At 47.3% G+C, this 13,023-nt stretch overlaps 1 protein-coding gene and 1 long non-coding RNA gene across 6 annotated transcripts in view; one reads left to right on the top strand and one right to left on the bottom strand.

The window, feature by feature from the left end:
• The first annotated feature begins 915 nt into the window (after positions 1-915).
• Positions 916-10,128, top strand: LOC143437849 (uncharacterized). The gene is made up of 5 exons (XR_013107077.1): positions 916-1,050; positions 2,143-2,298; positions 2,614-2,719; positions 4,103-4,290; positions 10,001-10,128. It is a non-coding gene; the product is annotated as an uncharacterized LOC143437849 (long non-coding RNA).
• Crcp (CGRP receptor component) overlaps positions 6,300-13,023 on the bottom strand; it is a 41,501-nt gene continuing 34,777 nt past the window's right edge. Inside the window, exons 6-7 of one of the 5 annotated variants that reach the window (XR_013107075.1) lie at positions 9,866-11,610; positions 7,659-9,734 (exon numbers count right to left, since the gene is read on the bottom strand). Coding sequence is in view for 3 of the 5 variants with exons in the window: in XM_076923039.1 (XP_076779154.1) it covers positions 11,461-11,610 (150 nt within the window). In the remaining 2 variants the exon portion in view is untranslated. Of the gene's footprint in view, positions 11,611-13,023 lie in introns of all 5 variants that reach the window. The other 4 variants (XR_013107076.1, XM_076923039.1, XM_076923038.1 and 1 more) reach the window with 4 other exon arrangements.

Raw genomic sequence — 13,023 nt, 5'->3', positions numbered from 1 at the left:
ATCTGAAAAAAAAATTTAATAAATTCAGCATTAATTTGATACTATGACCTAGCAAACAATATTATCACATGCTATTTTCCCTCCGATATTATCTCACCGGTGGTTATTACTCTGAGTCATTTCCTCTCTGTTCCATTGAGAAGGCACAGTAGTTATTTGTCCCAGGTGTGGCACTCCACTCTGCCTTTCTCAGCAGCAACAGGTCTGTCTGTCTCACTTTGGGGACATACCCATGCTTCAGTGAACACAGAATCTAAATGTCCCCAGTATAAAGTGACCGTTTTTGTCTTTGTGATAAATAACCTGAGAGAGACACTTGGAGTCTTCAGAAATGTCCTGACCACTGAGGACCCCCTGCCCAGCCCCACTAAGCTTCCAGTCATTCAAGGAAAGTAGATGGAGCTGGCCAGTTTTCAGAGCCAAGCCAAGATCCAGTGCCAGGTTGGGCAGGGAAGGGAAAGCAACCAGAGTAGAAATCTGTGCCTAGAACCACGGGACAGATTGTACACTGAACAGTGTCTTGCTGGCGATGGCACTAGGTCCCTCTTTCCCTTCAGCATCTATCCATCACAAACCTCCGGGCACCCCAAGGGAGCTCACCTTTTGCCCTCATGCCTTGGAGAGAAGCCAGTTTGTAGGAAAAGAAGAGGCCAAGGGTCAACATGTCCCTCCTCAGCCCCCACTGGTCCCTGACCGTGGGGAGTGAGGGCATAACTGTGCCAGAGACAGAACACAGCAGTATTTCCAGGAGAGTCCAAGGCTCAGCAGATCTGTCCGGTTAGAGGCTTCTGGTGTGGGGTGGCCCTCCTCCACAGCACCTCCACATGCTCCTGCCTGTTCGCTCGGCTCCATGCAAATATTTGCTGTGCTGTTGTTCTTGGCTCTGGGCTGATAGTCAATGTAGAATGGGGGAGGGAAGCAAGCCTGAAGCCCACAGGATGGACACAAACACAAGCGAGGACAAATTGGTGACAAGTCCTTGAATGCTTGACAGAAGGTCTATTAATTTCCTGTGGTGCCATTTAACGAATGAGTCATTTCAGCCTACAAGTAACATTTCTTCTCTTTCTTTTCCATTCTCTCTCTCTCTCTCCCTCTCTCTCTCTCTCTCTCTCTCTCTCTCTCTCTCTCTCTCTCTCTCTCCCTCTCCCTCTTTTATAAGACAGACAGGATTTCAGTGTGTAGCCCAGCTTGGCCTAGAATTCACACAGATCCATCTGTCTTGGCCTCTCAAAAGCTGGCATTAAAGACCTGTGTGCCACACCCAATTAAAGATTTGTGTATGTGTGTATGCACGTGCGTGTGTGTGTGTGTGTGTGTGTGTGTGTGTGTGTGTACACTGCCATACAGGTCAGCAATATCAGATTACCATAGAACTAAACATACAGTTTGTGAGCCACCTTTCATGGGTGCTGGGAACTAAACTCAGGTCCTCTGGAAGAGCAGTATTTTCTCTTAACCACTAAGCCATCTCACCAGCCCTGATTCTTCACTTTATTTTATGTGTGTGGGTGTTTTGCCTGCATGAATGTCTATGTATCACATGTATGTATGCAGGGCCCCCAGAGACCAGAAGAGGGCATTGGATTCCCAGGGGAACTAGAGTTACAGATACAAACTGCCATGTGGGTGCTGGGAATTGTACAGGATCTTTGCATTTGCATAAATTTACAAGCCATCTACAAAACTCTGTTAGGAAAAAAAAAAATGTTGAGCCGTGTGTGGAGCCCTTTCAGTTCCAGCACCCAGGACTGGAAGCAGCCATATTGCTATGGGTTCACATACACGTCATGAGTTCCAGGCTGGTCTGAACTACAGAATGCATCCCTGTCTCAAAAACCCAAAAGGAAGAAAGAATACATTGACATTTTTAAGAGAATTATGCCTAATACACAAGTTTGGTTTTTTTTTTACGATTTATTTTATGTATATATGATACATAAAAATAGAAAGGTGGTAGATAATATATAGTTGACAGATAATATAGAGAACAGATTTGATAAATAATGTAGATACACATTAGATACATAGAAGTTAGAGATGATTGATAGACGATAGACTAATAGAGATGTAGATAGATGATAGATAGATAGATGATTGATAGGTAATAGCTTGCTGTTGAGCATGGTTGTGCATTTCTAGAATTCTAACATTCAGAAGGCCGAAGCGGGAAGATCTTGAGAGATTTTTCCAGGGAGACCCTGTCTCAAAACCAACAACCAAAGCTAGGTGTGGTGGCCAACCTGCAGTCTCATCACTTGGGAAGGAAAAAAGAAAGACATTAGAGATGGTAGAGCAGTAAGTATGGAGAAAGAGGGGGAGGAGGAAGGAGGGAGGGGGAGGGAGGGAGGGGGAGGAAGGACAGAGGGGAAGGGAGAGAAGAGGGAGGGAGGGAGGGGGAGGGAGGAGGGAGGAGTCTCATGGAGCCTACAAAGCATTCTGGGCAATTGTTTCTAGGTTACATTCTCTGGAATAGAAACGATCCAGATTTCCAGAATTGGAAATAGAAATGCCGGAATTTAAGTTCTAGATGGCCGGCCACACATTTGACTCATTAGCGCTGATGCAGGCCAGATTGCTTTCCAAGAAACCCTGCCCTCTTCCTTTCTCCAGCTCTTCCTGATGGAAGACACTGGCAAGCCTGGAAGGAAAGCTGTGCCCTTGCGTGGTGGCCAGCTCACAGGAGGAGCAGATGCAAGCAGCAGGTGATGACAGAGAGGTGAATCCAACAACCAGTCCCTGCCGGAGAGACCACACTCCTCCAGGTCTAGAGGCCCGTCTCCATAGTCCAACTATGGCCCTATTCCCCTGTGCTTCTGAAATCCAGCTGGGGCTTACTTTCTCATCCAAGCTGTGTCACAAAACGTGGCAGCTTTAAAAATTGATCTCATGTGTCACACACAGCCCTGTAAAGTTACAGGGCTGTAACTACACCCGTGGTTCCAGGCTTCATGCTGGCTTGTTGATCATTTGGTTCTTTGCTTGGCTGGTTGGAGACAGAGTCTCTCTGAGTAGCTCAGGTTGCCCCAGGACTCATTTTGTACTCTAGGCTGGCTTCCAACTTTTAATCTCCTCACCTCCGGCTTTCAAGTGCTGGGCTAAGTGTGTGCCATGGCTTAAAGCCTGTAATGCTTAATCTTGATTTCAACCGTGACAGGATTTACAATCACCCTGGAAACAAGCCTTTGGGTGCATCCATGAGAGTTTCCAGACTGTTAACTGAGGAGGGAAGGCTCACTTTAAATGTGGACAGCACCATCTTCTGGGTTGAGAGGTCTTGAATGAAACATCAGTATTCATTTCCCCTGCTTCCTGGCTGTAGGTACAGTGAGACCATGACTTCCTAGCTATTTTGGCCTGAACCCCATCTTCAAGACAAATAGACTTTCCCTTGAGTGGTTTTGTTGCAAGAATAACAACTAATATAGACCCCCCCACACACACACACACACTTTAATCCCATCCACTGAAACCTGGAGCCTAGTCCACATTATTTGAGTAAAGACTATGGAGATTCTATGGCAAGCCTCAAATTAAAAGACTGGTAACATAAGTTAACCTTTCTCATTGCTGGTACCAAATCCCGACACAATACAATGAAATAACAGAAGGATTTATTCTGGCTCCCAGTTTGAGGAGACAGGTTGTCGTGGGAAGGCTAGGTACAGTGGCAGGAGCATGAGGCACAAGGTCCTTGTCACTGAATCTGGGAGCAGAGACAAACACTGGTATGCAGCTCAGGTTCTTCTTTCTACGGAGTTCAGAATCCCGGCACATGCAATGGTGCAGTACATATTAGATGGGTCTTCCTACTTCCCGAACCTACTCTAGAAACTCCCTCCCAGCCACGCCCAGAAGCTCAGGGTTCTGGTGACTCTAGATCCTGTCAAGTTGACGATATCAGACGTCACACTCTGTAAAGTGCCACAAGAGAGGTTAGGTGATAAAAGAGCATCTAAGGACTCAGGAGAAGCTGGCCTGGGAGCCCACGATCAAATCAAGTATAAATACAGGTGCCATGCTTTGCTCTGGAAGAGGCTCAGCACTTCCAGCTGGGCTGTCAGGGGACACTGGCTGCCCTTTCTTTTGCTCCATCCTGCAGCAAGGCAGAGACATTCCTACCCACAAAGATCTGCTCCAGCCCTGTGCTTGAATGGTGAAATCTACCCAGTACTCTGAGGGATGACAGAGCCCCAGCATACAGACACCTAGGAAAGCCCAGGAGATGTCTGTTACTAAAGTGCTTGTCATACATGCATGAGGACCTGACTTTGATGTTTCTAAACCCAGGTAAGAAAGCTGGGTGCAGCGGTATGTACTTGTACTTCCAGGTATGTGCAAACAGACTCTGGAGCATCCCTGGGTGAACGCTTCCTTAAGTGGTAAATAGCGTCTTAAAAAATCAGGTGGGCACTGAAAGAGACCCCCTCAGTCCTTAAAGAGCACATCCTGCTGGGACCGAGGACCCTCTTTGGTTCCCAGCACCAAGGTCAGGTGCTCACACTGCCTGTTAGAAAGGAAAAACGAAGCAAACCAACAAGACCTGAATTAGGAAGTTGGGAGTGTGACTTCCTAAGTAATAAAGCAGTTGCCTACGTGTGCACAGCCCCGGGTTTCGTCCACAGCACTGAAAACTATATTTAAAACCATGTAACAAAAAGACTACACTTGAGAATCTTACAGCAAAGGCCTCCAGTGTGTTTACATGTCTTAAAACCTTCCACCGGCGGAATGACGTCTCGCATGGACTCTAGACTCCAGCAGGGAAGCTCCCCCAGAGAGGCCTGAGACTGGGATCACTGGGATTCCAAAGGGGGGACAGGGAGATGACAACTGTGAGGGGAATCCAGCCAAAGCATTTGTTAGACCTCACTTGTGGAAGGATCACGAGCTCATGGCTATCTTTAATCATATTGTTGAATTTGAGGCAAGCCTGAGCTCTATGGGACTCTGTCTCAAATGAAGTAAGAGAGAAGGAAAGAGGGAGGGAGGGAGGGAGGGGAAAGAGAGTAAGGGAGCGGGCTCCATGAGGAACGTGTTCATCAGTGGTAAGGATGGCAGGAAGGTACACCCAGTGCTGGGGGTGGGCACGAGCTGTAGGACGACTCCTACAGACACAGTGCATCAGTGCTGGTGACAGTAGTGGACGTAATTGTGATTCAGCAGCCATGGACAGGGCTCTGTGGTGAGCACACTGGATTCCTCATCAAGTCGGTTTTGCCAACGTGGTCTGGGCACTGATCCTGGAGGCTTGGTTGCAGGTGGTTCTGAGTTTCCCATTGGCCACTAGCAAGTGCTTTTTCTGTGCAAACTAGCTGCAGGAGGCTTTGGTATACGTCAAGAAATCTTATCTGACGCAGTGAGCTGAATGAACCGATGGGGGCGGGGGGCATCCAGGTGAACTAATTGTAGTTGCAGATGCTTGGTAGTTAAAGTGCACCAGGGAACTTGGTAACAAATACATCCTTTGGAGGCTGGGGCTACAGCTAGGTAAAGTGCTTGTCTGGGATGTGCAAAGCCCTGGGTGAGAATCCCAGCAATAGGTAAAGCAGGCACAGTGAACGAGCCTGTAATCTTAGACTCAGGAGGTGAAGGCAGGAGCATTAGAAGTTCAAGTTAAGCAGGGTGGTGGTGGCACAAGTCTTTAATCCCAGCACTCAGGAGGCAGAGGCAGCCTGGTCTTCAGAGAGTTCCAGGACAGTCAGGGCTATAATAGAGAGACTCTGTCTGGGAGTGTGGTGGGGGGTAGGGGGTGGGTTGGGAGGTGGGGGGGGGGGGAGGTTCAAGTTAATCCTCAGCTGTACAGCAAGTTTGAGGTTAGCTGAGGATACACGAAACCCAACTCAAAACAAGCTAAAACCAACTAACCAAACAAAAGAAGAAACACACAAAGTGAGTATTCTCTGAACTTGTATGGAATACCTCCCAGAAGATATTAAATGAATACACTGAATTGCATAATATAGCACATAGAAATATAGCACATAGCGAGTTCTAGAACAGCCTAGGGCTACAATGTCTCAAAATTAAACAAACAAAGAGAGAGTAAAAATCAGTAAGAATGGAAAGAAAGCAAGAATTGGAGGCAGATTACATAAAATGAAATCAGTTTTATTTCAGACTAGTTCTGTAGCCACACTAAAATTTTCTAAAGAATAAATTCCACTAACTTAATAAATTATTTGACTCTGTACCGTCAGCTGGGGGCAGAGGGTGTGATGGGGAGGAAGAGGGACCAACAACAAATCTTAAACTCTTTGTTTTCCTGAGGTTTTGTAGATGGGGGGGGGGGCTGGAGGGGGTTGTCTTTATGTAGCTCTAGCCGTCCTGGAACTCACTAGGCATAGACCAGGCTGGCCTCAAACTCACACAGACCCACCTGCCTCTGCCTCCCCAATGCTGGGATTAAATGTCTAGCCTAAGCTCTTGTTTTTGCAAGTAAAGTTTTATTTACCAGTCGTCTGTGCTCTGTGTTGGTAGCTGTGACACAGGTTTGTTGAGTTCAGAGGACAACTCTGTGGATTAGGCTCTCCCCTTCCATCTTTATGTAGGTCTGGGGCCAAGTTTGTGCAGGAGGCACCTTAACCCCCAGGAGCCATCTTGCTAGCCCCTGAGCTCTTTTAAGTAGCTCTGTTGCTCCCAACGATATGCATGAATCCGCTCAGAGACTTTTTACACAGAACACGGGACTGAGTTAATATTATGATACAGCTGGAAGCCAGGGTTCTTAGAGGAAGAAACACACGTGGAATAGGGGAACCAGATGTATTAGTATACATATGCAATTTCAGGATTTAAAAAGCTGAGGCAGAAGGACTGCAAGCTTGAAGCCAACCTGGACTGCATAGTGGGACCCTGGCTCAATAAGCAAAACCAAAACACTGAATGTGTAAAGGGGCTGGAGAGAGAGATGGCTCAGTCCTTAAGAGCATGTCAGCAACCATGTGAGGCGGCGCACACCCTCGGAGACTCCATCTTAAAGCGCTGATGCCCTCTTCTGGCCTCAAAGAGCACTGCACTCATGCACACACATAGACATACAAGCATACACAAAAAGTAAATCTTAAGCAGAAAAATAAAACTGTATTACCTTCTAGTTGCAATGATGTCGACACCCTAAATCTGACCTTTAATTCCATTCACTACTAATAGAAATTAAACTACTTCTTTTAACTATTTTAAAGATGTAGTTTAAACCAGGCATGGTGGTACATACCTTTAATCCCAGTGCTTGGGAGGCAGAGGCAGGTGGGTCTCTGTGAGCTCAAGGCCTTCCTGATCTACAGAGGGAGTTCCAGGGCAGCCAGGGCTACACAGAGAAACCCTGTCTCAAGAGCCAAAAGCAAACAAACAAAACAAAAAAAGTAGTTTAATCCAGAACTGGCTAGAGATATAGTTGAAACATTTTGGTTCTATTAAAAAGTCACAATGTGATTTTTTTTTTTAAGGACAGGGTTTTTTTGTTGTTGTTTTTTTGTTTTTTTGTTTGTTTGTTTGTTTTGAGACAGGGTTTCTCTGTGTAGCCCTGGCTGTCCTGGAGCTCACTCTGTAGACCAGGCTGGCCTTGAACTCAGAAATCCGCCTGCCTTTGCCTCCCAAGTGCTGGGATTAAAGGCGGGCGCCACCACCTCCCGGTGGGTGGTTTGTTTTTTTTTTTTTTAAATTTTTGTTTGCTTGTTTGTTTTTGCTGGTTTAAAAAAAAAAACAAGCCACAGGAGATATCTTGAGGTAGTTTATAATAAATCTGAGGCAATTTGAACACCAAAATAATTTAGTGGAAAAAAAAATTTTGGAGCTAGTCTCCTATAGACCAGGCTAGACTCAAATTCACTCACTATACTGCTAAGGATGACCATCTGACCCTCGTATGCACACCATGGCATACCCCCATCAATAAATGTAATTTACAAGCAACAAAACAACAACAAAAAAGAGCCATATGTGGTAATGTACATTTGTAATCCCAGAACTTCAAAGGCAGAGACTGCAGATTGAGTGCTACTGGACCAGTGAAAGACTGTGTCTGAAAACCAAGAGAGTAGCTACCAAGAAACCTGTTGTCCTCTGACCTCCACATGCACACATGTATACATACACACACAAAAACATGCACGCACAAACACACACACGTGCACATACACACAATTCAGGGAAAATGTGCATTTAATTGTATATGACCTACTATTTTTATCACGTTTTATCAATTTGTTTCCACATATTTTAAAAAGAAAAAAGGGTATGCCATAGAACGGTGTCTGGGAGCTAAGGGTCTTGAGACAGTCACAGTTTTCTTCCAGAGGGGGCCAGCTGAGATGCCAGGGAGGAGCTGCGGCATCAGGTGCCTCAGCCGATGAGACACGGAAGCCGGGTCTTCATGGAGCAAGGGATAGGTCTGGACCTGAGCATCTGCTGGATGTGCCTTACCATAGCTGGAGAGCTGAACACTCTCCATGGAGCCCGAGTGTCACCCCTGTCAGATGTTCCCTTCTAGTCTTGAGCACTTCCAGCCCTGGGCCCATCAATCCACCAGGCTCAGGCCACAGTCCTCCCTGAGCGCAGGCTAGCAGCTCTGGGGATCTAGACACAGGTTAGCCTCTCCCATCCCAGCCCCTGAGATCTTACCTTGCCAGGTTGGTTCTTGGCTCCAGGCTTGATGCCGATGCCCACTGTGATACAGCTGCTGACTTTCCCCACCCCCTGGCTCTCCTTCAGCAGTTCTTGCTTTGCGTGCCTCGCTCTAGTCCTGACTCCCTGGCCCCTCTATGACTCAGGACGTTGGCTCCTTGCCCCGGGACCCCACCCTGACTATGCATGCTCTGATTCTCCCAGCTGAGGCCCTCCCAGGGGAAGAATTGGAATATTTAACCCAGAATCGCCCAGCTTTCCAGGCTCCCCCAGCCTGCCCTGCAAAAGGACAACCTGGAGCTTCTGATTCTGTAAAGAGAATTACCAACTCAACTATGACCAAAGACATGTAGGTGACTGATGAAGCTTTAAGCAGGAATGGCTGTAGCTCTATCCAGGAACTGACAACAGAATGAACAACAGAGCCACCCAGTATGCCACAGCCCCCAGCCCCAGGATTACCTGCTCAACCCTTGTGCCGGCTAGCTTTATGTCAACTTAATACAAGTAGAGCCCCTTAAGAGGAGGAACCTCAATTGAGAAAGTGCCCCTGTAAGATTTTTCTGTATGCAAGTCTATAAAGCATTTTCTTAATAATTGATGTGGGAGGGCCTAGCCCATTTCTGAGTGGTGCCATCTCTGTGCTAGTGGTCCCATGTACTAAAAAAAAGCTAGGTGTCTTAGTCAGGGTTTACTGCTGTGACCAGACACCATGACCAAAGCAACCTTTTTTTTTTCAAAGCAACTATTATAAGAATAACATTTAATAGGGGTTGGGGCTGGCTTACAGGTTCAGTTCATTATCATCGAGATGGGAACATGGCAGCATCCAGGCAGGCATGGTGCAGGAGGAGCTGAGAGTTCTACATCTTCATCTGAAGGCTGCTAGCAGAATACTGACTTCCAGGCAGCTAGGATGAGGATCTTAAAGCCCACAGCCACAGTGACACACCTACTCTAACAAGGCCACACCTTCTAATAGTGCCACTCTCTGGGTCGAGCATATACAAACCATCACAGTGAGCAAACCAGGAGGGAGAAATTATTAAGTGTTCCTCCATGACCTCTGCATCCATTCCTGCCTGACTTCCTCACTGATGGTCTGTAACCTGGAAGTGTAAGTCACTTTTGGTCATGGTGTTTCGTCATAACAATATAAACCCTAACTAAAACAATCCCCTTCATTTGCTTTCAAAAGTATTCAGGAACCCAAAAGGGAAATCAGAAATGGGACTGTTACCAGGCAGAGAAGCAGACTTGATAATAGGCCTGACAGTCCAGCCTGTGGGGTCTACATCTGGAGCAGATCGTCCTGGGGTGTGTGCCCCCTTTTCTGCAGCTTGCTGGCTTTGAGTCCTCATTTCTTTCTCACTAGCAGCTTCAGTGTCTCCATCTGGGACTCAGGAACAACGCACGTGAGCCATCAACGCTGCACTTCCACACTGGAGACTTTTGCAGCCGAAGCCTGACAAAACAATGTACAGAACGATAGGCTTATCTCGCCTGATGTCTGGAGTCTGCTCAACAAAGTAAGATCCTATCGTGACTTGGAGAGATGTCTCAGTGCAAAGCACCAAGTAAACTGTCCAGCCCTTGGGCAGGTAGCAATCCTGTAACTCCAGCTCCAGGGGCTCCAACTCATGCTGTTCTGATGTTCTGTCCTATAGGACCACTGCATTTACACACACACACACACACACACACACACACACCCCAAAAAGGCTTTTTAAAAAGAGGTTTCAAAACACCCAAAAGAAACTAACCTCCTTCCCTCCCCACAGCACCCACAAACATACCAGGTATGGTGGCACACACTGTTTTTTGGTTTTTTTATTTTTGTTTTTATGAGACAGGGTCTTACTGTGTGGTGCTGGCTGGCATGGAACTTGCTGTGTGACCCAGGCTGGCCTCCACTTCCTAAGTGAGTGGCACACACTTTGAATCCCAGCATTCAGGAAGCTGAGGCAGAAGCATCATAAGATGTCTGATGACTACAGACAGAATGGACTACATAATGAGTTCAAGGTCAATGCGGGCTGCAAGAGACTCTGAAATCAAACAATGCTTCTCATGTTTGTAATGGGCTAGCCTATGCTACCTGAGCACTCTGACAACAAAGGGCCATACCCAGATGCTCTTTAACCTTGGACCAGAACCAAGAGTCAAAAATAAGCCTCTTTTCCTTGTCACTCACCCAGGTTATGGAGTTGTGAGGTTTGCCACAGAAAATGGACTAATTTCTTCATATGTGTGTGGCATGTATGCATGCATGTTAGGTGTGTTCACATGTGTGTTCCTTACTGTGTGCAGCAAGCTGGGCTCAGACTGGAGTTTTCTTGTATCTCCTTTTCTTGCCTCCTGTTCTGCCGAGGATGTTCGTCTGCAGTGAGCTAGTGAGCTAAGCTCTGCGTCGTTTCCCCTCAGCAGCTGTGTGCAGCTCTGGGAGCTGGCGACCGTCTGAGTCCGTTCCCCCAGCTCCATGCTAGCTAGCAGTGCCTGACACTGCCCACAACACAGTGTTCAAAGCACCTGAGTAGCTACCCACTGTGTACAAGTGTGGTGGAGACCGCGCAGCCTTTCTACCCCAGAGGGCTGCTCCGTCATACTCCCCCACCCTAAGCCCTCTGCCCTGCTCTGACCCCATGTTTCTTGACCCCAAGGCACAGAGATTTCTTTTCATCTTATTTTTGTGATTTTTTTCCCCCAACCAATCCTGAGATCAGGCATATTTTGAGAGGGGGTCAACCCAAACAAACAGTCCTCTGAACATCCAGGAAATGGACGATCAATGCTGCAGCATTGAGCTTCAGGAACAACCCAGCCAGCTGTGCGCAGCTATGCTGGCTCCTCCTCCTCCATCGCCGCGTCATTGCTAGTGCTTTTGCTCTGCTCATCCTCTGGACCTGCAGGCAGAATGCTAGTGACAGTGTGCAGGAGGGCTTCAATCTGCTCCTCTGTGAGCCGCTCTTCGCTCTCTTCTACCATCTACAAGGGAAAGGAAGCCTGTCAGGGGTCAGCAAGTAAGCTTCCCGCCACAGCCTGCCACAGCCCACCCCAGCCATGCAGTCCCCAGCGACAGCCCAGCACTTGGTCCTGAGCCAGCCAGGGCCTCATCTAAGATCCACAGTAGGATGACACCAGTTCAAATCCCAGACCAAGCCAAGCTGGCCTCCAACACACAGAAATCTGCCTGCGTCTGCCTCCTGAGCACCAGAATTAAGGGTGAGTGCCGCTACCATGCCCAGTTAGTTTTTCTTCAAATAAAAAAAAATCCTAACTATTCCATTTTTATCCCATCCATATGTGCATAGATTGGATGTGCAAAGAAATTTGCCTTTGGGGGCATGATATGGCCCTATGTAAACTTTTGGACTTCACAACAAGCACCTCTGTCACTTGTGTGGTGTCACCTACTCACTCGATGCTGCCTCCCCAGCCACACAGTTTCTACCCCCCAGGCTGCTCGGTTTCTGTCTTTCATTAGTTCTCCTTACTCCGACACTCACCAGAACTCTGTAGGGCCTCCTGTGTGCCTGTAGCCACACTAGGAACTTTACAGGCATGATCTCTTACAACATTCACTACCATCCGAGATGAGGCAGAACTGAACTCCCAGCCTGGCATTCCCAGGCGGAAAGCCTCCCAGCTAACACGGGCCACATTGTGGTTTAGATCCTAAATGTCCCTCAAATGCTATGTGTGGAAGGTTTGGTCCCCAGCCTATGGCACTACTGGGAGAAGGAAAAACTATTAGTAGGTGGGGCTTAGAGGGAGGACTAGGGAAGGGGGAAGGGGGTGCTGGGACCCTGGCCTTTTTAATTCTTTGCTTCTAGTTTCTCAAGGTGAACAGTTCATGGCATGGTCATGTCACAAGCCCACAACAGGGCCATATGTTCTTGGATTAAATCTGAAACCATGAGGCAAAATAAACCTTTTTTCTTTGTAAGTTGACTGTCTCGTGCATTTTGTTAGATCAAGAGAAAGCCAGTTAACACAACCCACGTGGCCCCACTTGTCTCCAAAGAATGTGGAAAAGGAGTCTGACGAAAAGAGAAGCTGAAGAGACACAGCTCTGTGCTTAAGAGCACTGGCTGCACCGGGCGGTGGTGGCGCACGCCTTTAATCCCAGCACTTGGGAGGCAGAGGCAGGCGGATTTCTGAGTTCGAGGCCAGCCTGGTCTACAGAGAGAGTTCCAGGACAGCCAGGACTACACAGAGAAACCCTGTCTCAAAAAAAAAAAACAAAACAAAACAAAAAAACCAAAAAAAAAAAAAAAAAAAAAAAAAAAAAAAAAAAAAAAAAAGAGCACTGGCTGCTGGTGCAGAGGACCTCAGTCCAGTTCCCAGAACCCATGCAGCTCCTAATCACCTCCAACTCCAGCTCCAAGGAATCCAACA

This window comes from Arvicanthis niloticus, chromosome 24 (assembly GCF_011762505.2).
Source record: "Arvicanthis niloticus isolate mArvNil1 chromosome 24, mArvNil1.pat.X, whole genome shotgun sequence".
In the NCBI taxonomy this organism is placed as follows: Eukaryota; Metazoa; Chordata; class Mammalia; order Rodentia; family Muridae; genus Arvicanthis; species Arvicanthis niloticus.
The sequence above is the reverse complement of the archived record's forward strand: the minus strand, read 5'-3'. Positions and strand labels throughout refer to the sequence as shown.